The sequence below is a fragment of the Gopherus evgoodei genome, unplaced genomic scaffold (assembly GCF_007399415.2).
Source record: "Gopherus evgoodei ecotype Sinaloan lineage unplaced genomic scaffold, rGopEvg1_v1.p scaffold_48_arrow_ctg1, whole genome shotgun sequence".
NCBI lineage: Eukaryota > Metazoa > Chordata > Testudines > Testudinidae > Gopherus > Gopherus evgoodei.
The window spans coordinates 1,482,051-1,503,532 of NW_022060069.1; the positions used below are offsets into that span (position 1 = coordinate 1,482,051).

The 21,482-nt window shown below is 64.2% G+C and overlaps 1 protein-coding gene across 1 annotated transcript; it reads left to right on the top strand.

The window, feature by feature from the left end:
• Positions 1 to 5,764: 5,764 nt before the first annotated feature.
• ITPKC (inositol-trisphosphate 3-kinase C) lies at positions 5,765 to 21,426 on the top strand. Its single transcript, XM_030546658.1, has 8 exons — positions 5,765 to 5,851; positions 6,480 to 6,584; positions 10,885 to 10,984; positions 11,162 to 11,375; positions 12,908 to 13,112; positions 13,489 to 13,590; positions 17,564 to 17,635; positions 17,833 to 21,426. The coding sequence occupies exons 1-8, from the start codon at positions 5,765 to 5,767 to the stop codon at positions 18,034 to 18,036; spliced, it is 1,089 nt and encodes a 362-aa protein (XP_030402518.1). The 3' UTR covers positions 18,037 to 21,426.
• The last annotated feature ends 56 nt before the right edge of the window (positions 21,427 to 21,482 follow it).

Below are 21,482 nucleotides of genomic sequence, written 5' to 3' on the forward strand. Positions count from 1 at the left end.
ATGGGTGTCATCTGTCTCTGTGTTTGTGTGATCTCTGGGTGTTGTCTCTGTGTCTGGGCTGTGTATCTGCATGTCTCTGTGTTGTCTCTGTGCGTTGTCCTTGTCTCTGTATATTGTGTCTGTGTTTGTGTTATCAGTATGTTGTCTTTGTGTCTGTCTGTGTTTGTGTGTTACATATGGGTGTCATCTCTGTCTCTGTGTTTGTGTGATCTCTGGGTGTTGTCTCTGTGTCTGGGTTGTGTATCTGCATGTCTCTGTGTTGTCTCTGTCTCTGTGTTGTCTCTGTGCATGTGTTATCTGTGTGTGTTGTCTCTGTGTCTGTGTTGCGTGTCTCTATGTTGTGTCTGCCTGTGTTTGTGTGAGCTCTGTGTCTGTATGTTGTGTGTGTATCCGCCTGTGTGGTGCCCCTGGCCTGCATCCCCCTTTCAGTCCCTTCAACCTTGATCATTTTTCCCAAGCAGCCAGGGTCATGACCCATCTCTGCCCCCCACCCCCCCCACCCCAGCACAGGCCGGATGTAGCACTGACCTGGGCTGACTCCATCCGCTCACCCTTGAGGGGCTCAGATCCCCCAGTGCCAGCCCTGGGCTGGCCCGACCTGGCGGGCCCTGCAGGGAAATGACACACGAGTGAGAAGCAAGCGAAAGCCGGGTTGGTGGGAAGGCGGAAAGGAGGACAGTCCTGATGGGGCCAGCGGTGTGGGCTGGGCTGGGTGATTCCCGGCTAGATGCCTCCATCTCTTTGCTCTGAAGCGATGGGCAGGGGATACTGGCCGAGCCGAGTCTGGGGTCTGATCCACCATGGCAGGGGGCTGGGAGCCAGCGGCTTGCTCTGGTCCAAGGAGAAGCCAAACACCGGGCTGGTGCCGGCAGAGAACCAGGAACACGACAGGTCCCTGCTGCAGCCGAGGAAAATCCCAGCCAAGTCAATTTCCATTTCTCTGCTCCAGAGTGGGCTCAAGGGCAGGGGGAAGGCGTGGGGGCTGGGAGCCAGGACTCCTGGGTTCTCTTCCAGCTCTGGCAGGGGAGCGGGATCCAGTAGTAAGAGCAGGAGGGGGCTGGGCGCCAGAACCCCTGGGTTCCTGGCTCTGCCACTGACTCCCTGTTTGCCCATGGGCAAGTCCTTGTCCCCTCTCTTTGCGTCAGTTTCCTGCTCTGTCACGGGGGCGAGGCCAGGGACAGGAGCGACGCCCGGGCCTCAGCACTGGGTGTGATGAGGCAAAGGGCCATTGCGTAACCTCTCGGGACGGCGTTTCCTGGACGTGGGTATGTCCCGGGCCACAGGCCGGCGCGTGCCGAGCAGCAGTGCCGGGCACAGAACGCGCCGTGCTGCCGGCAGGACTGGACCCAACCAGTGTCCGGTCTCCCGGTGGTACCGAGCGCTCTCCACCCCCTGGCACCCTCTGCATTTTACTTTGTTCTGCCCCATTTTCCTGTCACCAGCTCAGCAAAACAGTCTCCGGGCTTCCCCGGCCCCGATCCTCTCCTGCCTTCTGGCCTTTAAACGGGCCAGGGTCAGTCTAAAACTAACACAAACAAGAGTTACAAATAGGCTCCAAGCCCCTGGCCAGTTTCTGTGGTTTGCCCATGACACTTGTGGGCTGTTTTTAATGACGCACTACCGGTTCCTGCCACGAAAGCCCCAGACAAACCCGGGCAAGTGACTAACCATAAGTGCCACTCTTCCTCGGGTAATGTAAGTGCACAAAATAAAATACACCTGGGCCAGAAAAACATCTGGCGGGATTTCCCCTCCGCTCTCGTTCTAGGAAGCTCTGCCTTTACCTGAGACGACAGCAGGTTTTTAAACGATCGGACGTGAGTTTCTGCAGCTTATGGCATCCCATGTGAGACACGAAGGGCGTTTCGACACACGCAGGTTGTACTGTGTAAATGACCCTGGCCAGAGGCTGCGTTCTGATCGGAAGATCCCAGGGTTGTCTGACTGGCCGGCTGGCTGGGTGTCTCTCTGAAGCCTGGATGTTGGAGACAGGGGTAGCCCCCGGTGTGGCTGCTTCCTCCCATCCCAGTAGGGCTTTTTCGAGAAACAGGAGCTGGTTTATGGAAGAATCTTCCATCGACCTCACTGTGTCTATGCTGGGTCGGCTCACGGGCATGGATCTCTCACAGCCCTGGGCGACGTCGCCAGGCCTCAATCATTAAAAAGCCAGCCTAACCCCTTCTCCCCTCGCCGCTGGCCTGGGACACAAACCACGTGTGGGGAAGGCCCAGGTCGGTGACAGAAGCAGCTGACTGCAGCCATCACCTGGAACTTCACATTTCCTGGCTCCTGCTGCCCTGGTTTCAGAACCGCAACATGAGGGACTTTGTGGGAGGAAGTCCTGGCCAGGGCCCGGCTCTTCCTGACAAGAGAGATTTAAAAAACCAACATCAGTGTGCCCAGAATTGGGGCATGGAAATTGCATCAGGACAGAGCCTCTGGCCACATTTGCTGATGACCCAGGCCGCTGGCGAGGGTGGGGACCGGCTCACTGCCAAGCCCCCACCCGCCTGGCCACTCAAACGAGGAGGAAGCGATGACGTCTTGCGCCGCGCCTGTAGGGGTGGGGGTCAGGACCAGGCTAGCGTGTGCCGACGCCATGGGTGGAAGTGCTGACGCAGGCCGCTGAGCAAGGGGCCTGCTGGGCGGCGTTCATCTCGGTGTGGCCGTGTCCCCTCTGACGCCTGCCCCATTGCTTGGTGACTAACGTGCCCCTTGCAGCTCTCATTACCCAATGCAGTAACACCTGGAGGGCATCCGCAGCCCAGCGTGAGTCACCGCCCGTCTCCCTCTCCCCCCGTCCCTCTGCCAGCTACTGGAGGAAGCCGCGGTGTCACTGGGCTGTCGGGTAAGAGGCCACACCTGGTGCTGGCTGCCACGTGGGCTGGGCGATTCAGTCCTCAGCCCGACCGGCGCCTGCCTGGGTGTCTCCCTTTCCTCAGCAGCTGCTGGGAAGTGAACCCCAGGCCCGTAGCCATCACTGGCTGGCTGCTGGTGCAGAGATACTTGCGTTGGGATGGATTTTCCTTGGGAAGGGAGGGGCCAGGTTCAGCCTAAAACAGCGCCACTTGCTTCTCCTGTGTGGTGGGGGGAGTGTCCAGAGTCTGGGGCTGGCGTTCATGGGGAGTGTGATGGTTCGGTCACAGAAACTCCCTTGGGACTGTCACCTGATGTGCTGGAATTACCTCTGAGCCCGTTTTCCCGGCCAGCCTGGGACTCCGGAACCCTGCCTGGTTGAGCCAGACACGCCAGCCTGCTGCAACCCAGACCCAGGGTCTGGCGCATGCCCCCCACAAGCTGCAGACTTAACAGAAAACAGCGTAAGAAGTGCTCCTGTCTCCAGCACCCAGACACCCAGCTCCCAACGGGATCCAAACCCCAAATAAATCCGTTTTACTCAGTATAAAGCTCATACAGGGTAAACTCGTAAACTGTCCGGCCTCTATACCACTGGTAGAGAGATACGCACAGCTGTTTGCTCCCCCAGGAATTAATCACGTACTCTGGGTTAATTAATAAACAGAAGTGATTTTATGAAGTATAAGCAGTAGGATTCAAGTGGTTCCAAGTAATAACAGACAGAACAAAGTAAGTTACCAGCAAAATAAAACAAAACACACAAGTCTCAGCCTAATACAGTAAGAAACTGAATCCAGGTAATTCTCCCCCTCAGAGATGCTCCAGTCGGCGTCTTTCACAGCCCAGCCTCCTCCCTAACCTGGCCCGATCCTTTCCCCAGTACAGCCCGTGTTAGCCCAGCTCAGGTGGTGCCTAGGGGGGTTCTCATGACTGCAGCCCCCGTTGTCCTGCTCCACCCCCCCCCATATACCTTTGGCCCAAGGTGGGAATCCTTTGTCTCTCAGGGTCCCCCCCCCCTTCTCAATGGAAAAGCCCCAGGTTTAAGATGGATTCCAGCACCAGGTGACATGGTCACATGTCCTGTGGGACCCCCCCCCCCCGGCCTCCATTCTTCTGGCCTGATTCCCAGGAAGGGTTGCGAGTAAACAGCCATTTACACCCAGTTGTCCTGTGGGGGCCATCAGGATTCCAAGCCACCATTAGTGGCTCCACTTTGCATAATTACAATAGGCCTCGGGTCTATTTCATATTCCTAGTTCCAGGTACAAGACTGGTCCGTTCACACAAACAGGCTGCCCACACTCGGGACATGATGAGCTCTGTAACGATCCCTTACCAGAGACCTTCCGCAGGGAGCATATTCCAGTTACTTTACATTCACCCGGCTGGTTTTGAAAAGAGGTTAGATGGGGTGGTATGGGGGGGGCGCTGGGAGCCAGGATTCCTGGGTTCCATTCCCAGCCCTGGGACGACTGTGGGGTCGTGGCTAGAGGAGGAGGCCGTGGGTCAGGACTCTGCTCTCAGCTCTGTGACTGACTTGCCACATGGCCCGGTGGTAAAGGCCTCAGTTTCTCCAAGCGTAAAACGGACACGTTGCTCATGGCGCCGGCGTGGGAGCTTTGACACCTTCCCGTGAACAACACTGCATGAGCGATTCTCTGTGGGCCTCTTCCTGGTATTACCACTGACCAGGTGCAGCCCGCTGACCCCCCCCCAGCCACGGAGCAGGGCCCTGCTGTGCTCGGCGCAGCACGTGAGCCCTGCAGGGATTCCTTCCCCCTGCGTCCGAGAGCTGCCAAGGGCGAAGCCGGCAGCTGGAAATCGAGTCCATGTAATGTTCCACATTTCACTCTCGAGCCTCCCCCCACCCCTGCCAAGTCTGGTGCTTTTACACCTCCGGCTTCCTTTTTCAAATCAGTTCCCCCCCCCCCCCTCCACCCCCACTGCTGCCTGAAAGACCCACACAAAACAGCGGGGGCAGCAGTGAAACTGACACACAGGCTGGCAAAATCCCCCCAGGCAGCTGGAAAAAGAGCTGATCACCCCTGCACCCCTGCACCCCGTCTCTGTCAGTTACAGGAATCCTCGGAGGGTCGCTCACAGCAGCGGAAAGGAAAAGTGCTTCGTGCAAAGCTCTGCCCTGCCGTCCAGAGACGCTGCCGCGGGAATCAGAACATCCCCCTTGGGGCAGAGATCCCAGGGAGCCCTCAGTCTTGGTCCTGGTGCTTTCTGCTCAACCGCCCCCAGCCAGAGGGGCTGGAGTCCGTTCTGCCCTAGCTACAATGACCTCCCAGCGCCACTGAGGCCTTGTCGAGGAGTGAGGTGCTGCGGTCGAGTGGTTAGAGCACTGCCTGTGGCATCCGGATGCCCTCAGCGAGGGAGGTGTTGTCTCATGGTGAGTGCAGCAAACTGGCTGTCAGGACTCCTGGGTTCTCTCCCCAGCTCTGGGAGGGGAGTGGGGTCTAGTGGTTAGAGCAGGGGGTTGGGAAACAGGACTCCTGGGTTCCCTCCTGGCTTTGGGAGGGGAGTGGGGTCAAGTGGTTAGAGCAGGGGGGCTGGGAGCCAGGACTCCTGGATTCTCTCCCCAGCTATGGGATGGGAGTGGGGTCTAGTTGCTAGCGTGGGGGGGCTCTGAGCCAGGACTCCTGGGTTCTCTCCCTGGCTCTGGGAGGGGAGTGGGGTCTAGTGGCTAGTGCAGGGGGGCTGGGAGCCAGGACTCCTGGGTTCTCTCCCATCTCTGGGAGGGCAGTGGGGTCCAGTGGTTAGAGCAGGACTCCTGGCTTGCAGCCGGCTTTCTCACGGTGTCTCTCTGGTGCCCCGTGCCTGGTGTTGCCGCTGGTATTTATTGCCCTGCCCTTGGTTTGGGGACAAACAAGGCGTGTTTGTGTTCTCGTCTCCTGGGCCGATGCAGGACAGCGTGTGCCCGCCGGGGAGAGGCTGCGGGCACCTGCTCTTCCTTCCCATAGCCTGGGTGCGGAGGAACCCGGCCGGGGTAAATGCCCTGCATTGGCTGGTTTGCTGTTTGGCCCGGGGCAGAAAGGAGCTCACGGGCCTGACTTGTGCAATGGGGGAACAGATGATGTAACCAGTCCCCCCCCCGCACACACCTACGTGAACCCACAGCCACAGCCACTGGCACCCACGTGTGGGCTTTAAAAATACACCGCAGCAAAAATCCCCATGGGGGAGATGAACCCTGCCCCCGCGCTGGGACATTTAAATGGACCTCAGGGCGGTCGGGTCCCTGTGGGGCTGGGCCCTGCACAGACCCCAGTGGAAACCAGCCCCCCCCTCCCCCGCAGACACAGCGAGACAGTCCCTGGCCCAAAGGTCCCCTGCTCTGACCCGACACTAGATGGGGAAACTGAGTCTGGCTGCAGGGACTGGCCCGAGGTTGCACAGCGGGGCCAGGGCCGAGGCAGGGCTTGAATCCAGGTGTCCTGTACCCCAGCCCTGCCCCCACCCCCCACATCCCCCATGGGTGGGCAGAGCACCCCCGGGCGGCTGCTTCCTGCCTGCGCCAGGCCTGTCTCCCATCGCTGTCATGGAAAATTCTCTGCCAGATGGCCTGGTTGCTTGGCAACCCCCTGGCATCGTCACCCCCCCAGCCCCCCCGCCAGGTTTGGATGCCAGCCAGAGGGGAGGGCTCAGGCTGCGTCGGAAAAGGGAAACGTGGGGCCGAGGGCCTGGAGGCCATGAAGCAGCGGGACAGGAGCCCCCCCCGGGTAAGTACCTGGGGCGCTCGGGGCAGGGGACCGGACAGCAGGGGTGACAAAGTGGGACACTTTGGGGGGGGGAGGACAAAGCCCCCAATAGCAGGATGTGGGGTTACCCAAGGTGGGTCCAGAGCTCAGTCCGGGAACCCCGTCTGCTCTGGCCCTCGGGGTGCTAGTCCCCAGCTGCAGGAAGGGGGATCCTGATGGGCTCTGTGCCTCAGCTTCCCCAGCTAGGCATGAGGGGGCTGACCCAGCTCCCAGGGGCTCTGGGACATGGAGAGATTACCCGGCACCTCGACCGCCAGCCCGGGGACCCGGAACAAACCTCGCTTCAATGACACCCCCCAGTGAGACAGCTCGGTCCTCACCCAGCCATGACAGAACCCAGGCGTCCGGGCTCCCTGCTCTAACCACTAACTCCCCCACAGGATAGAACCCAGGCGTCCGGGCTCCCAGCTCCCCGCCAGGCATCCTGCCCTTTTATCCAGAGGACAATGGCTCCCCTGCATGTTGCCATAGTGATTTGTCCCCGGCACTGGCTTTGTCTGGATATAGGGTGGGGGGTGGGACTCCAAAGCCCCCCCTCATTGGCTGCCTGCCCAGGGGCCAGGCCGGGGGGGCTCTTTGCAGATGCCCCTGGTGGCTCGGCTCAGCTCTGCCCCCCCAGATGGGAGGAGCAGGGGAGGGTTATACAGCCAGGGACCCCTGCAGCAGCAACTGCCCCACTGCCCCTCCCTGGCAAGCTGGGGGGCTCTGCCCCATGAAGGCAGAGAGAGGGGTCATGCCAGAGCCGGGGAGAGAACCCAGGAGTCCTGGCCCCCAGCCAACCTGCTCTAACCACTAGACCCCACTCCTTTCCCAGAGCTGGGATAGAACCCAGGAGTCCTGGCTCCCAGCCCCCCCTGCTCTGACCCACCAGCCCCCACTCCCCTCCCAGAGCTGGGGAGAGAACCCAGGAGTCCTGGCCCTTGGGATGAGCAGAAGTTCTCGAGCGTGTTACCCAATGGTGCCCTTTGCGCCCCCAGGGCCCTGGCTGTCGGGAATGAACCATGGTTTTCTGAGCCTGAAAGGGGCTCTCGGAACCGCCTGAAAATGGGGCATCTCAGGTCGGGTGACAATGGGGGAAGGAGCCTGGGGCCTTCAGAGCCGGCCTCTGGGTTCTGTTCCCAGACCCTTCAGGGGCCTCGGTCGCCCACTCTGAGCCTTGCAGCCACCTGGGCGTCCACCCGGGTGCTCTCTCTCTGCGGTGGGGCGATGCTGGTGCCGGGTGTTTGCAGCTAGCTAGATAGCAGTGTTACCCCTGCCTCGCAGGTGGGGAAACTGAGCCGCAGGGTGGCAGCGACTCAGGGCAGACCCAGATCTCCTGGGTTCCAGCCCGGGGCCTCCATAAGGCCAGCCTCTCTGGCCCACGGATTCTGTCTACAGCTGCTTGTGGAAGGTTGACCCTGCTCTGTGCCTCAGTTTCCCTGCACCCCACCGCCCCCCGTAGCACCCGGCTGATGCTCCCTGCGGTGCGGATGGCTTTACAGTGCTTTGGAAGGGGAACAGGAAACGCGCCGGGACAATGAGCAACGATAGCACCTGTCCCCCCGCCCCCCCCCCCAGCAGTCACCTGCAGAGCAGACAAACCTGTTGGGATGGAAACCCTGACGTGCCCCAGCCTCTGCTTCCCCATGACAAGTCTCTGACTCCCTGCCCTGCCCCCTGACGCCACCCAGACGCGGGGCGGGACGGGGCAGGTACAGGCTGCCAGGGCTGGGGCTGTGGAATTACCGGATGGGGCAGCTTGGGACGGGGATTTGAGATCCAGCGAAAACTGGCTTCCCGAGAGGGGGGAATCCTTTCAAAGCTGCTTTCCCGGGTAAGTGAGGCCCTGCCGTGTAGCTGTTAGCAGGGGAGCGCCTTGATGTCCTGACCAAGATGGGGCCCCCTCGGGCTGGGCACGGCCCAGACCCAGCTGAGATCAGAGCCCCGTCGGGCCGGGCATGGCCCAGACCCCAACTGAGATCAGGGCCCCGTCGGGCCGGGCACCGCCCAGACCCCAGCTGAGATCAGGGCCCCGTCGGGCCGTGCACCGCCCAGACACAGGCCAAGATCAGAGCCCCGTCGGGCCGGGCACTACCCAGACCCAGCTGAGATCAGGGCCCCGTCGGGCCGGGCACCGCCCAGACACAGGCTGAGATCAGAGCCCCGTCGGGCCGGGCACTACCCAGACCCAGCTGAGATCAGGGCCCCGTCGGGCCGGGCACTACCCAGACCCCAGCTGAGATCAGGGCCCCGTCGGGCCATGCACCGCCCAGACACAGGCCGAGATCAGAGCCCCGTCGGGCCGGGCATGGCCCAGACCCAGCTGAGATCAGAGCCCCGTCGGGCCGGGCACTACCCAGACCCAGCTGAGATCAGGGCCCCATCGCGCTGGACGCAGCCCAGACCCCGGCCGAGATCAGGGCCCCGTTGGCCCGGGCGCCGCCCAGACCCGGGCTGGGCGCTCTGCCCATCCAGCGCAACAAAGGGCAGGTTGCTGTCCCCATGTCACTGCTGGGGGGCTGCGGCCTGGGAAGATGCATGGAGGTGCCCAGGGCCACCCCCTACATCAGTGGCAGAGCCAGGGGACCTCTTACAAATCCTTGGTTCTGCCCCCCCGCCCGGCCTTGCTGTGCTCGGCCCTGATCCCGCCAGCAGGGTTCTGCTCGGAGCTCCCAGCCGCCTCGCAGAGTCAGCAAGAAACCGCCAGGCGCTGGTGATGGAAAATGTGCGTCAGGCCGAGGCCGGGGGAAGTTCTCTGGTGAAACGCTGAGCGGGGCAGGCGGAGGGAGTGTCAGCTGGAAGGGTGAAGCTGGTGCAGCCGTGAGCTGCTTTGGTAACAATGGCTGAGCTCGTGGCTGTGTTGTGCTCTTGAGAAACTCCTAGAACCCAGGAGTCCTGGCTCCCATCCCCCCCTGCTCTAGCCGCTAGACCCCACTCCCCTCCCAGAGCCAGGGAGAGAACCCAGGAGTCCAGGGTCCCAGCTCCTGCTCTAACCTTAGACCCCACTTCCCTCCAAGAGCTGGGGAGAGAACCCAGGAGTCCTGGCTCCCAGCCCCCCCCCCCCCGCTCTAACCCTAGACCCCACTTCCCTCCGAGAGCTGGGGAGAGAACCCAGGAGTCCTGGCTCCCAGCCCCTCCCTCGCCCCCGCTCTAATCCTAGACCCCACTTCCCTCCAAGAGCTGGGGAGAGAACCCAGGAGTCCTGGCTCCCAGCCCCCCCCCCCCCCCCGCTCTAACCCTAGACCCCACTTCCCTCCGAGAGTTGGGGAGAGAACCCAGGAGTCCTGGCTCCCGGACACAAGGCCCACATGGGCTTGTCCCTCAGACAGACCCCCGGAGCTGCCGGTGGCTGAGTCCCCTCTGCAGGGGCCATATGGGGTGTGGGTGGCCTTGGCCTGGCCCTCCTGACTCCTGTCTCTGATCAGAGGGGGCAGCACGGGGGCCATTCTCTGCAGCTCCATGGGTAGCTGGTGCCAGCAGGCCGTAGGGATCCCGCCCCCGCACGGTGTGGGAGCGACCTGTGCCCTGGGTGAAAGTCCAGGCGGGGGGTGGGGATGGAGACTCTGATCCGCGCCAAACGGCGGTGACAAGCCAGTGTCTCTCCATGGGGCAGCGCCTGCACTGACCTGGGCTCCTTGGTCCCCACCCGTGACCGGCTCCCGGCCCCCGGCGGAGAGCAGGGACCAGACACCAGCTGCACTGGGCCGATGCAGGAGGGGGCAGAGCCGCAGGTGGGAGGGGAGGTGCCCACGGGCTGGGGGAGGGCGCAGTGTCTGGGTGCCTGCAAGCAGGAGGTGTCGCGGGCCTGGGGTGGGGGACAGGCTCACCTGGGCGGGAACCCCCCCATAACGAATGGGTGGGCCTGGCCGAGCTTCCGAACTAGCTGCATAGATGAGGTCAGATTGGCCCCACTTGTAGGACATGTCTGTGTGGGGGGGCTGGGAACCAGGACTCCTGGGTTCTATCCCCAGCTCTGGGAGAGGAGCAGGGTCTAGTGGTGAGAGCAGCAGTTGGGGGAGGAGACCCTCCGTTTTTGTTCTTTTCCCAGCTCTGCCACAGATATTCTGGGCCTCAGTTTCCCCACCTGTAACATGGGGAGAACAATCCTTCCCATGAACTTTTTTGGGGCAGGAATGGGCTGTCAGTCAGGGTCTGTGCAGCACCTGGCACACTGGGGCTGGGGGGGTGATCTCAGCTGGGACCCTCCTACAGTACGGGGGGCACCACCAGGTCTCCCTGCTCGCAGCCCGGGCACTGATCCCCTCCCTGCCTTTCTCTGTAGAACAAGCCGTGGAAGAAACTCAAGAGCATGGTCCACTGGTCGCCTTTCGTCGTGTCCTTCAACAAGCGCTACCCGTGGGTGCAGCTGGCCGGCCATGCGGGTGAGAGGGGCTGCGGGAGCCAGTGCGGGAGGGGGCCCCAGCAGCTGCCATGGCTCTGCTGGGGGGTGCAGCCAGCCCCGATGGTGGCTGGCGAAGGCAGCGCCGTGTGCCCAGCAGGCACGGGCCGGGGTGCGTCCGGGCTCCCCTGACCCCAGCCGTCCCCTCGCTCCCCCGCAGGGAATTTCAAAGCCGGGGACTGCGGGCGGATCCTGAAGAAGCTCTGCCCGCGGGAGCAGCAGTGCCTGGAGCGCCTCATGCAGGACTCGCTGCGCCCCCACGTGCCCGCCTACTTCGGGCTGTCGCAGCGGGACGGCGAGTGCTACAACCAGATGGAGGATCTGCTGGCCGGCTTCGAGACGCCCTCCATCATGGACTGCAAGATGGGGGTCAGGTGAGAGCCCAGCTGCGGGGCAAAGGCGAGCCGGCTCAGCGAGAACCCAGGAGTCCTGGCTCCCAGCCCCCCCTCTAACCACTAAACATCACACCCCTTGCAGAGCCAGGGATGGAACCCAAGAGTCCTGGCTACCAGCCCCCTGCTCTAACCACTAGACATCACTCCCCTCCCAGAGCCAGGAACTGAACCCAGGAGTCCTGACGCCCAGCCCCCCCTCTAACCACTAGACCTCCCCCCCCAGAGCCAGGGATGGAACCCAAGAGTCCTGGCTCCCAGCCCCCCGCTCTAACCACTAGACATCACTCCCCTCCCAGAGCCGGGACTGAACCCAGGAGTCCTGGCTCCCAGCCCCCCTCTAACCACTAGACCTCCCCCCCCCCAGAACCAGGGATGGAACCCAAGAGTCCTGACTCCCAGCCCCCCTGCTCTAACCACTAGCCCTCCCCCCCAGAGCCACAGATGGAACCCAGGGGTCCTGGCTCCCAGCCCCCCGCTCTAACCACTAGACCTCACTCCCCTCCCAGAGCCGGGACTGAACCCAGGAGTCCTGGCTCCCAGCCCCCCCCCACCACTAGACCTCCCCCCCCCAGAGCCAGGGATGGAACCCAGGGTTCCTGGCTCCCAGTCCCCTGCTCTAACCACTAGACATCACTCCCCTCCCAGAGCCAGGGACTGAACCCAGGAGTCCTGACTTCCAGCCCCCCCGCTCTAACCACTAGACATCACTCCCCTCCCAGAGCCGGGACTGAACCCAGGAGTCCTGGCTCCCAGCCCCCCGCTCTAACCACTAGACCTCACTCCCCTCCCAGAGCCGGGACTGAACCCAGGAGTCCTGGCTCCCAGCCCCCCCACCACTAGACCCCCCCCCCAGAGCCAGGGATGGAACCCAGGGTTCCTGGCTCCCAGTCCCCTGCTCTAACCACTAGACATCACTCCCCTCCCAGAGCCAGGGACTGAACCCAGGAGTCCTGACTTCCAGCCCCCCTGCTCTAACCACTAGCCCCCCCCCCAGAGCTGGGGATGGAACCCAGGAGTCCTGGCTCCCAGCCCCCCACTCTAACCACTAAACCTCACACCCCCAGAGCCAAGGTCTGAACCCAGGAGTCCTGGCTACCAGCCCCCTTGCTCTAACCACTAGCCCTTCCCCCCTGAGCCAGGGATGGAACCCAGGAATCCGGGCTACCAGCCCCCTGCTCTAACCACTAGCCCTCCCCCCCGAGCCAGGGATGGAACCCAGGAGTCCTGGCTACCAGCCCCCCGCTCTAACCACTAAACCTCACACCCCTTGCAGAGCCAGGGTCTGAACCCAGGAGTCCTGGCTACCAGCCCCCTTGCTCTAACCACTAGCCCTTCCCCCCTGAGCCAGGGATGGAACCCAGGAGTCCTGGCTACCAGCCCCCTGCTCTAACCACTACCCCCCACAGCCGGGTTAGAACCCAGGAGCCCTGCGCTGGGAGTGCCAGACCCCGGGGCCCAGGGCCAGCCGAGGCACGGGCCGTGGGGTGAGCGTCCCTCGCTGATCCCCGCAGGACGTACCTGGAGGAGGAGCTGGAGCAGGCCCGGCAGCGGCCCCGGCTGCGCCACGACATGTACGAGAAGATGGTGGCGGTGGAGCCGGGGGCGCCCACGCCCGAGGAGCACGCCCAGCGCGCCGTGCTCAAGCCCCGCTACATGCAGTGGAGGGAGGCGCTTAGCTCCAGCGCCACGCTGGGCTTCCGCATCGAGGGCATCAAGGTGGGGGCCACGGGTTGGGGGGGGGTCCCATCTGGCTGAGGTGGAGCAGGCCTGGCCGAGGGGTCCCATCTGGCTGGTGGGGGAGCAGGCCTGGCTGGGGGGTCACATCTGGCTGGGGGGGGAGCAGGCCTGGCCGGGGGGTCCCACCTGGCTGATGGGGGAGCAGGCCTGGCTGGGGAAGTCACCTCTGGTGGCTGGGGGGTCCCATCTGGCTGAGGGGGAGCAGGCCTGGCTTGAGCAGGGGCGTCTGGCTCTGGGGAGGGGAGCTCACGTCTGGCTTGAGCAGGGCTGTCTCTGGGGGGAGCGGGTCTGACTGGGGCACGTGCGTCCCGCTTGGCCTCCCAGGCCCCGGCCTGATGGGTCTCTGTGTCCCCAGAAAGCCGACGGCACCTGCAGCACCAACTTCAAGACAACGCGGCTGCCCGAGCAGGTGGTGCAGGCGCTGGGCGACTTCGTGGACGGCGACAGAACCATCCTGGTGAGGGGCTGGGCTCCCCGGTGGTGCTGCTGGCCCAGGCTGGGGGGAATGGCCCCGGGCTGGGGCTTCTTGCTGCCGACATGCAGCCACCTCTGGGGCACGGCCCAGCGGCTGCTAGTCTGTGTGATACTTTCGTTTCAACCAGCGTGCGGCAGCACAGCGCCCCCTAGTGCTGTCCTAGCGCCCGCCCCCTGCCCCCCTGCGCACCCTAGTGCCGCCGTGGGGCCAGCACCAACTGCCAGGGGAGAGCGTCCCCTGCTGAGCCCCTGCCCCACAGTGACCCCTAGCGCCTGCCCTGCCCGCCAGGGGAGAACGCTCCCTGCTGCCCCCCGGCTCCCCGCCCCACAGTGACCCCTAGCGCCTGCCCTGCCTGCCAGGGGAGAGCGTCCCCTGCTGAGCCCCTGCCCCACAGTGACCCCTAGCGCCTGCCTTGCCTGCCAGGGGAGAACGCTCCCTGCTGCCCCCCGGCTCCCTACCCCACAGTGACCCCTAGCGCCTGCCCTGCCTGCCAGGGGAGAACGCCCCCTGCTGCCCCCCCGCTCCCTACCCCACAGTGACCCCTAGCGCCTGCCCTGCCTGCCGGGGAGAACGCCTCCTGCTGCCCCCCGGCTCCCTGCCCCACAGTGACCCTAGCGCCTGCCCTGCCCGCCAGGGGAGAACGCCCCCTGCTGCCCCCGGCTCCCTGCCCCACAGTGACCCCTAGCGCCTGCCCTGCCCGCCAGGGGAGAACGCCCCCTGCTGCCCCCCGGCTCCCTACCCCACAGTGACCCCTAGCGCCTGCCCTGCCCGCCAGGGGAGAACGCCCCCTGCTGCCCCCCGGCTCCCTACCCCACAGTGACCCCTAGCGCCTGCCCTGCCTGCCAGGGGAGAACGCCCCCTGCTGCCCCCCAGCTCCGTGCCCCACAGTGACCCCTAGCGCCTGCCCTGCCTGCCAGGGGAGAACGCCCCCTGCTGCCCCCCCGCTCCCTACCCCACAGTGACCCCTAGCGCCTGCCCTGCCTGCCGGGGAGAACGCCTCCTGCTGCCCCCCGGCTCCCTGCCCCACAGTGACCCCTAGCGCCTGCCCTGCCCGCCAGGGGAGAACGCCCCCTGCTGCCCCCGGCTCCCTGCCCCACAGTGACCCCTAGCGCCTGCCCTGCCCGCCAGGGGAGAACGCCCCCTGCTGCCCCCCGGCTCCCTACCCCACAGTGACCCCTAGCGCCTGCCCTGCCCGCCAGGGGAGAACGCCCCCTGCTGCCCCCCGGCTCCCTACCCCACAGTGACCCCTAGCGCCTGCCCTGCCTGCCAGGGGAGAACGCCCCCTGCTGCCCCCCAGCTCCGTGCCCCACAGTGACCCCTAGCGCCTGCCCTGCCCGCCAGGGGAGAACGGCCCCTGCTGCCCCCGCCGGACTCCCTGCCCCACAGTGACCCCTAGCGCCTGCCCTGCCCGCCAGGGGAGAACGCCCCCTGCTGCCCCCCGGCTCCCTGCCCCATAGTGACCCCTAGCGCCTGCCCTGCCAGCCAGGGGAGAACGCCCCCTGCTGCCCCCCGGCTCCCTGCCCCACAGTGACCCCTAGTGCCTGCCCTGCCTGCCAGGTGAGAACGCCCCCTGCTGCCCCCCGGCTCCCTACCCAACAGTGACCCCTAGCGCCTGCCCTGCCCGCCAGGGGAGAACGCCCCCTGCTGCCCCCCGGCTCCCTGCCCCACAGTGCCCCCTAGCGCCTGCCCTGCCCGCCAGGGGAGAACGCCCCCTGCTGCCCCCGCCGGACTCCCTGCCCCACAGTGACCCCTAGCGCCTGCCCTGCCCGCCAGGGGAGAGTGCCCCCTCCTGCCCCCCAGCTCCCTACCCCACAGTGACCCCTAGCGCCTGCCCTGCCCGCCAGGGGAGAACGTCCCCTGCTGCCCCCCGGCTCCCTGCCCCACAGTGACCCCTAGCGCCTGCCCTGCCCGCCAGGGGAGAACGCCCCCTGCTGCCCCCCAGCTCCCTACCCCACAGTGACCCCTAGCGCCTGCCCTGCCCGCCAGGGGAGAACGCCCCCTGCTGCCCCCGCCGGACTCCCTGCCCCACAGTGACCCCTAGCGCCTGCCCTGCCCGCCAGGTGAGAATGCCCCCTGCTCCCTACCCCACAGTGACCCCTATCGCCTGCCCTGCCCACCAGGGGAGAACGCCCCCTGCTGCCCCCTGGCTCCCTGCCCCACAGTGACCCCTAGCGCCTGCCCTGCCCGCCAGGGGAGAACGTCCTCTGCTGCCCCCCGGCTCCCTACCCCACAGTGACCCCTAGTGCCTGCCCTGCCCGCCAGGGGAGAGTCACGGAGTCCCCGGGCGATGCTCTGGAACTGCTCCCCACCAAGCCAGGCAGGACTTTGGGGAGCCTCCTCTCCCTTGGAGCAGACTTGTTCAGGGCAAGAAGCTCACACGGCTTCACCTCCTGGGTCTCTCCTTGGAGCATTCAGCATCCTCTGCCCCTCCATGCACTTCCCACAGCGAGTCGCCCCAGCGGGGTCCTGGGGAAGCCACAGGGTCCTGCCCCCCCACTTCGCAGTCAGACGTGACTCTCAGCCAGCCAGTAACAGAGAGATTTATTCGATGACAGGAACAGGGTCTAACACAGAGCTTGTAGGTACAGAGAACGGGACACAGCTTGTGCGTTCAGAGACTCAGACCCCTCGGCTGGGTCCATTCTGGGGGGCAGTGAGCCAGACCCCCACGTCCGCCCCCAGCCAGCTCCAGACTGAAACCCCCACCAGCCCCTCCTCCTCTGCTCAGCCCCTTTCCTGGGCCAGGGGGTCTCCTGACCCCTTTGTCTCCAACACCTTCAGCTGGCACCTTTGCAGGGGAGGGGCCCAGGCCATCAGTTGCTAGGAGACAGAGTGTCAGGCATTTAGGTGCACTGGCCCTTTGCTCTGCCAGATACTTAAGAACTGCCATGGGGACACTGAGGCACCAATACAGTATTCAGAGAAAACATTAAGAACATTCCCAGTTCGTCACATCTCTCCCTGCCAGGACCCAGATGGGCTGGGCCTGGCTAGTGCTCGGGCAGCTGGGTGGGTCCCGCAGCGCCATCGCCCCCTGCTGGCCTCCCGCAGCACCCTCACCTGCCCACCTTGTACAGACAAAACTACACAGGATCTTCTCAGGGAGCAGGACAAAGATGCCACATTTATTATGATGATAATTTGATTTACGACCAATAACTAATATCTTAATCCTTATACACACACATTATACCTAATAGCTATACACACACACACACACACACGCACACCCATCAGATGTTCCGCAGCTGCTGCACAGTTACCAGTCCTGGACATAGCTTGAATTCGTGGCTTGAGTTTGCAGCTTCAGTTGGTAGCTTGTGGCAGTAACTGGCCAGGAAAGCCGGGCACAAGGACGAGCTGGGTCTCTGTTGGGCCTGCACCGATGTCCTTCCATGTTGGCAGCAGAGTGTTACCCTCCAAAGTCCCCATCTCACCCATCCTTTCTGTAGGCTTTAGTCTGAATCCAGAGTCTGCAGGTCTTGCTGTGTCACTGCCTCTGGGTTTGGTGACTGATCACCCGTCAATTGCAGGCGACTTTCAGCCTGGGACCTGGCTTTGATCCTCCTTCTATTGCACCTTTTCTGTTCAGGGTGGACTCTGCTTACTTTGTTAGGGCTCTTGTCTGCATCTTCAGCTGGTGGGGTTTGAACTTTATTTCATCAGGACAGGCTGGGGCTGGAGGTTGATTCCATCGTCCATACATCCCTCAATCACACATCTAAACTAGCTAATAAGATTACAGCCGGGTTTGCAAAAAGGACGGCTGGAGGAAGCTTTTACAAAATGGAGTGAGCGTTTTAAAATGGGGTTTGAATTACAATATGGCAAACCATGAACAGAAGTTACAGCGTAGGCAAGTGCAGTGAATGGTGAAGAGAAGTTACATTAATAAAGTGAACAATTAAAAACACTTTCATTGATCAGTTCTACACCCTCCCCTCTTCCTCCTCAGACAAACTACCTGGGCTGCCTGAAGGACCTGCGGGCGGCGCTGGAGCAGTCCGAGTTCTTCCACACCCATGAGGTAGGTTCTGGCTGGGCGTGGAGCTGAGGGAGGCAGCCGGCCCTCGAGGGAGGCACTCCTTGCCGAGTGGGGGGCCCAGCCGGTGCCCCTCACCCTGGGGATCTCTTCTCCTGCCCACTGGCAGCCCCAGGGAAGGAACCCAGGAGTCCTGGCTCCCAGCCCCCCACCCCCTCTGAGCTCTGTTTGCCCCCCAACAGGTGGTGGGGAGCTCTCTGCTTTTTGTCCATGACCGGACGGGGCTGGCCAAGGTCTGGATGATCGACTTCGGCAAGACGGTGCCGCTGGCCAGGGGGCAGACACTGACACATCGGCTGCCGTGGGTGGAGGGGAACCGGGAGGACGGCTACCTCTGGGGGCTGGACAATCTCATCACCATCTTCAGCACCATGGAGCAGGACTGAGCCGGGGCCGGCACGCTGGGGACACCCAGCCCCGGCTCTGTGCAATAGCCGGGCACTGCCGTGCGGTGCCCTCCCTGCCTCTTATTTATACAGCCAGATATGCTACAGCCCGTCTGCCTGGGCCGGCTTCCAGCGGCTCGGACGGCCCCGCACCAGGGACAGGATGGGACAGCGCCTGGCCCGTCACACAGACATCAGGGGACCCAGTTTACACCAGCTAATGGGAAAGGGCGAGAACTAGTCCCGTCTCGGAGCGGAGCCACTTCCCGCTCAGCTGTTCGTTCCGCGGCCCAGCCCGAGGGAGAGCGAGGCCAGGGGAACCCTGGGAAGGCCGAGATTGGCCCCCAGCACTGGCTCAGCGATCCTGCACTGCAGGTCCCGGCAGTGACGCCGGCTGGAACCGAACGGGGCTCGGATCCTCTGGGCCCCTCTCCTGTTCACGGTCCATTTTCCTTCAGCTGGGTCGGGAGGAGGCCTCCCAGCCCCGCTTCCTGCCCCCTGCTGGTATCAGAGCCAGCTCCACCACCGGGCTGCTCCAGGGGACCTGGTCTGCAGGGAGCTGCCTGTGGGCGGAGCAGCAGCTCCACGTTACCGGTTCATGGGATGGGAAATTCAAGACACTTGAAAAGACTTTTTGGCAATAGCCACTGGGCCCTGGTGTGGCGGCGGCTGTGGGCTCTGGCGTGACCCTTCGGGGCAGCAGGTCGACCCCCAGCTGCGACGGCAGGTTTCTCGGCCCATCCCCTGAAGCATTTGTGGCCCTGCAGGAGGGTCGGATGCGGCCGGCCATTTCCACCCCCTGCACTTTCTTCTGCCGTGGCCAGGAGCCTCCACCGCCCCGTGGCCAGAAAATGAGAACCCCGAGTTACTGTGAAGCTTGTGCCCGCGCTGGGGAGCTCAGGGGTTGCCTGTGGCTGAGTCTATCCTCACCGGGGGGTGGTTTTCCTGGCAGCTGGAGAGCTGGGGTGAACCTGGCTGGAAAGTTCGGCCCGTCTTTACAGGGGGCTTGGCCCTTTGAGAATCAACCAGGATGCCACCTCCCCTGCCAGCTTTGTGTGGTTCTCCTAGCCCATCCCTGGGCTCGCCACGGGCTCTCGCCCTGCGCGCAGGGTGCTGGGATGGCCAGCCGCAGGCCACCTCTCTGGCAGCTTTGTGTGGTTCTGCTAGCCCAGTCCTGGGCTCGCCACGGGCTCTCGCCCTGCGCGCAGGGTGCTGGCATGGCCAGCCGCAGGCCACCTCCCCTGCCAGCTTTGTGTGGTTCTCCTAGCCCATCCCTGGGCTCGCCACGGGCTCTCGCCCTGCGCGCAGGGTGCTGGGATGGCCAGCCGCAGGCCACCTCCTCTGCCAGCTTTGTGTGGTTCTCCTAGCCCATCCCTGGGCTCGCCACGGGCTCTCGCCCTGCGCGCAGGGTGCTGGGATGGCCAGCCGCAGGCCACCTCCCCTGCCAGCTTTGTGTGGTTCTCCTAGCCCAGCCTTGGGCTCGCCACGGGCTCTCGCCCTGCGCGCAGGGTGCTGGCATGGCCAGCCGCAGGTCACCTCCCCTGCCAGCTTTGTGTGGTTCTGCTAGCCCATCCCTGGGCTCTTGCGCCACGGGCTCTCGCCCTGCGCGCAGGGTGCTGGGATGGCCAGCCGCAGGCCACCTCCTCTGCCAGCTTTATGTGGTTCTCCTAGCCCATCCCTGGGCTCGCCACGGACTCTCGCCCTGCGCGCAGGGTGCTGGGATGGCCAGCCGCAGGCCACCTCCCCTGCCAGCTTTGTGTGGTTCTCCTAGCCCAGCCTTGGCCTCACCACGGACTCTCGCCCTGCGCGCAGGGCACTGGCACCGTCAGCCGCAGGCCACCTCCCCTGCCAGCTTTGTGTGGTTCTCCTAGCCCATCCCTGGGCTCGCCACGGGCTCTTGCGCCACGGGCTCTTGCCCTGCGCGCAGGGTGCTGGGATGGCCAGCCGCAGGCCACCTCCCCTGCCAGCTTTGTGTGGTTCTCCTAGCCCAGCCTTGGGCTCCTCACGGACTCTCGCCCTGCGTGCAGGGTGCTGGCACCGCCAGCCGCAGGCCACCTCTCTGGCAGGCTGCCGGCCCAGGGCGCACGCGCCGTGCCTGAGTCACAAGGGCCCGAGTGAGGGGCCTGGTTTCCCCTTGCTCTGCCGCACTCTCAGTGCTCGTTTCCTGAGCGCTCGCCGCGTCTGCGTGAGCATCTCACAGGCAGAACCAAGGCCCTGGGAGTCACTCCCACCGGCATCAGCTCCAAGCCTGGCCAGTCTGGGGAGCGGTTTCCAAGGCAGGATTCAGGAGCCCCAGCTCCATTAGGCCTGACCCAGGGCACTGCCAGTAGCTGCCTGAGCCGCTCAGATCTGCAGCCCCTGCCGCGTTCAGCTCTGGCTGAGCACAGACTCCCTGCACCTAGGAACTCACGGGGGGGGGGGGGAGGTGGGTGCGGTTCAGGGGACCATCCTGCCCCCTACTGGCTCGGGTCCAGGAGCGCAGCGTGTAGCCAGCCTGGCGTTCGCTCCAGTCCAAGTGCTGCACAGGAGCCAAGGGGGACGGGCCCTTCCAAATCCAGCTGCCTGGGGCTCTGGCTGCTCTCAATAGCGCTGGGTCACACAGGCAGGGCAGGGGCCAAGCGCTGGAAATGCAGCTGCCCGGCTGAGCCAGCGGCTCCGAGCCTTTGGTTCCAAACTCGGAGAGCAGCTGCCATGGGTGCTAGTCCCTGCCGGCTATTCCCGGCCAGCCCAGGGCCCCGCAGCAGAACTGACAGCAGCACTCAGAGTCCCCAGCCGAGATCTGGGCCCTGTGGTGCCAGGTGCTGCACGCACCCCGGGAGAGAGAGTCCCTGCGCCAAAGAGCTCACAGTCCAGACAAAGGGTGGGAGGGGAAACCGAGGCACAGAGCAGGGCAGAGGCTTGCCCAGGGTCAGTGTCAGAGCTGGGAATGGAACCCAGGAGGCAGCAGCCAACCCACATGACCTTGCTGCCCAAGGCTGTGAGCAGGTCAGCTCCGGGGGGGGGTAGGGGGGTTCTGAACAGGTCCCCCAGTAGTAGCAGAGCCCCTCCAGCCAGTGGAACGAGGGATGCTCCTGCCCCCCCTGCACGCAGGCAGGACGTTCTCGGGACCGAGCGTTGTCCCTGGCCCATTCCGCTGCGTGGGGCTCTGCCACCCCTCTGGAGATAGGCACACGGCCAGGCCTTTGGGGCCAGAAGTGTCACAATAAACAGAACCTGCCGGTGTGGAAACCGAACAGCCTTTGTCTTTAATGCACGTTGCTGGCGCGGGTCGAAGTTCCCAAGTTTGCTGTATGACAGCAGCTCTAGAGAGCCGAGACCATTGGGCCAGGCGCCGGCCAGACCCCGGCCGGGATCGGGGCCCCGCTGGGCCGGGCGCCGCCCAGACCCCGGCCGGGATCGGGGCCCCGCTGGGCCGGGCGCCGCCCAGACCCTCGCCGGGATCGGGG

Bases quoted from the DNA above. Each gene is read 5' to 3' on its own strand.
- ITPKC (XM_030546658.1), top strand. From the start codon at position 5,765: ATGCAGGACAGCGTGTGCCCGCCGGGGAGAGGCTGCGGGCACCTGCTC. The intron at 6,585-10,884 runs GTAAGTACCTGG...CTTTCTCTGTAG, and splicing joins GGGACAGGAGCCCCCCCCGG to AACAAGCCGTGGAAGAAACT. The intron at 10,985-11,161 runs GTGAGAGGGGCT...GCTCCCCCGCAG, and splicing joins GCAGCTGGCCGGCCATGCGG to GGAATTTCAAAGCCGGGGAC.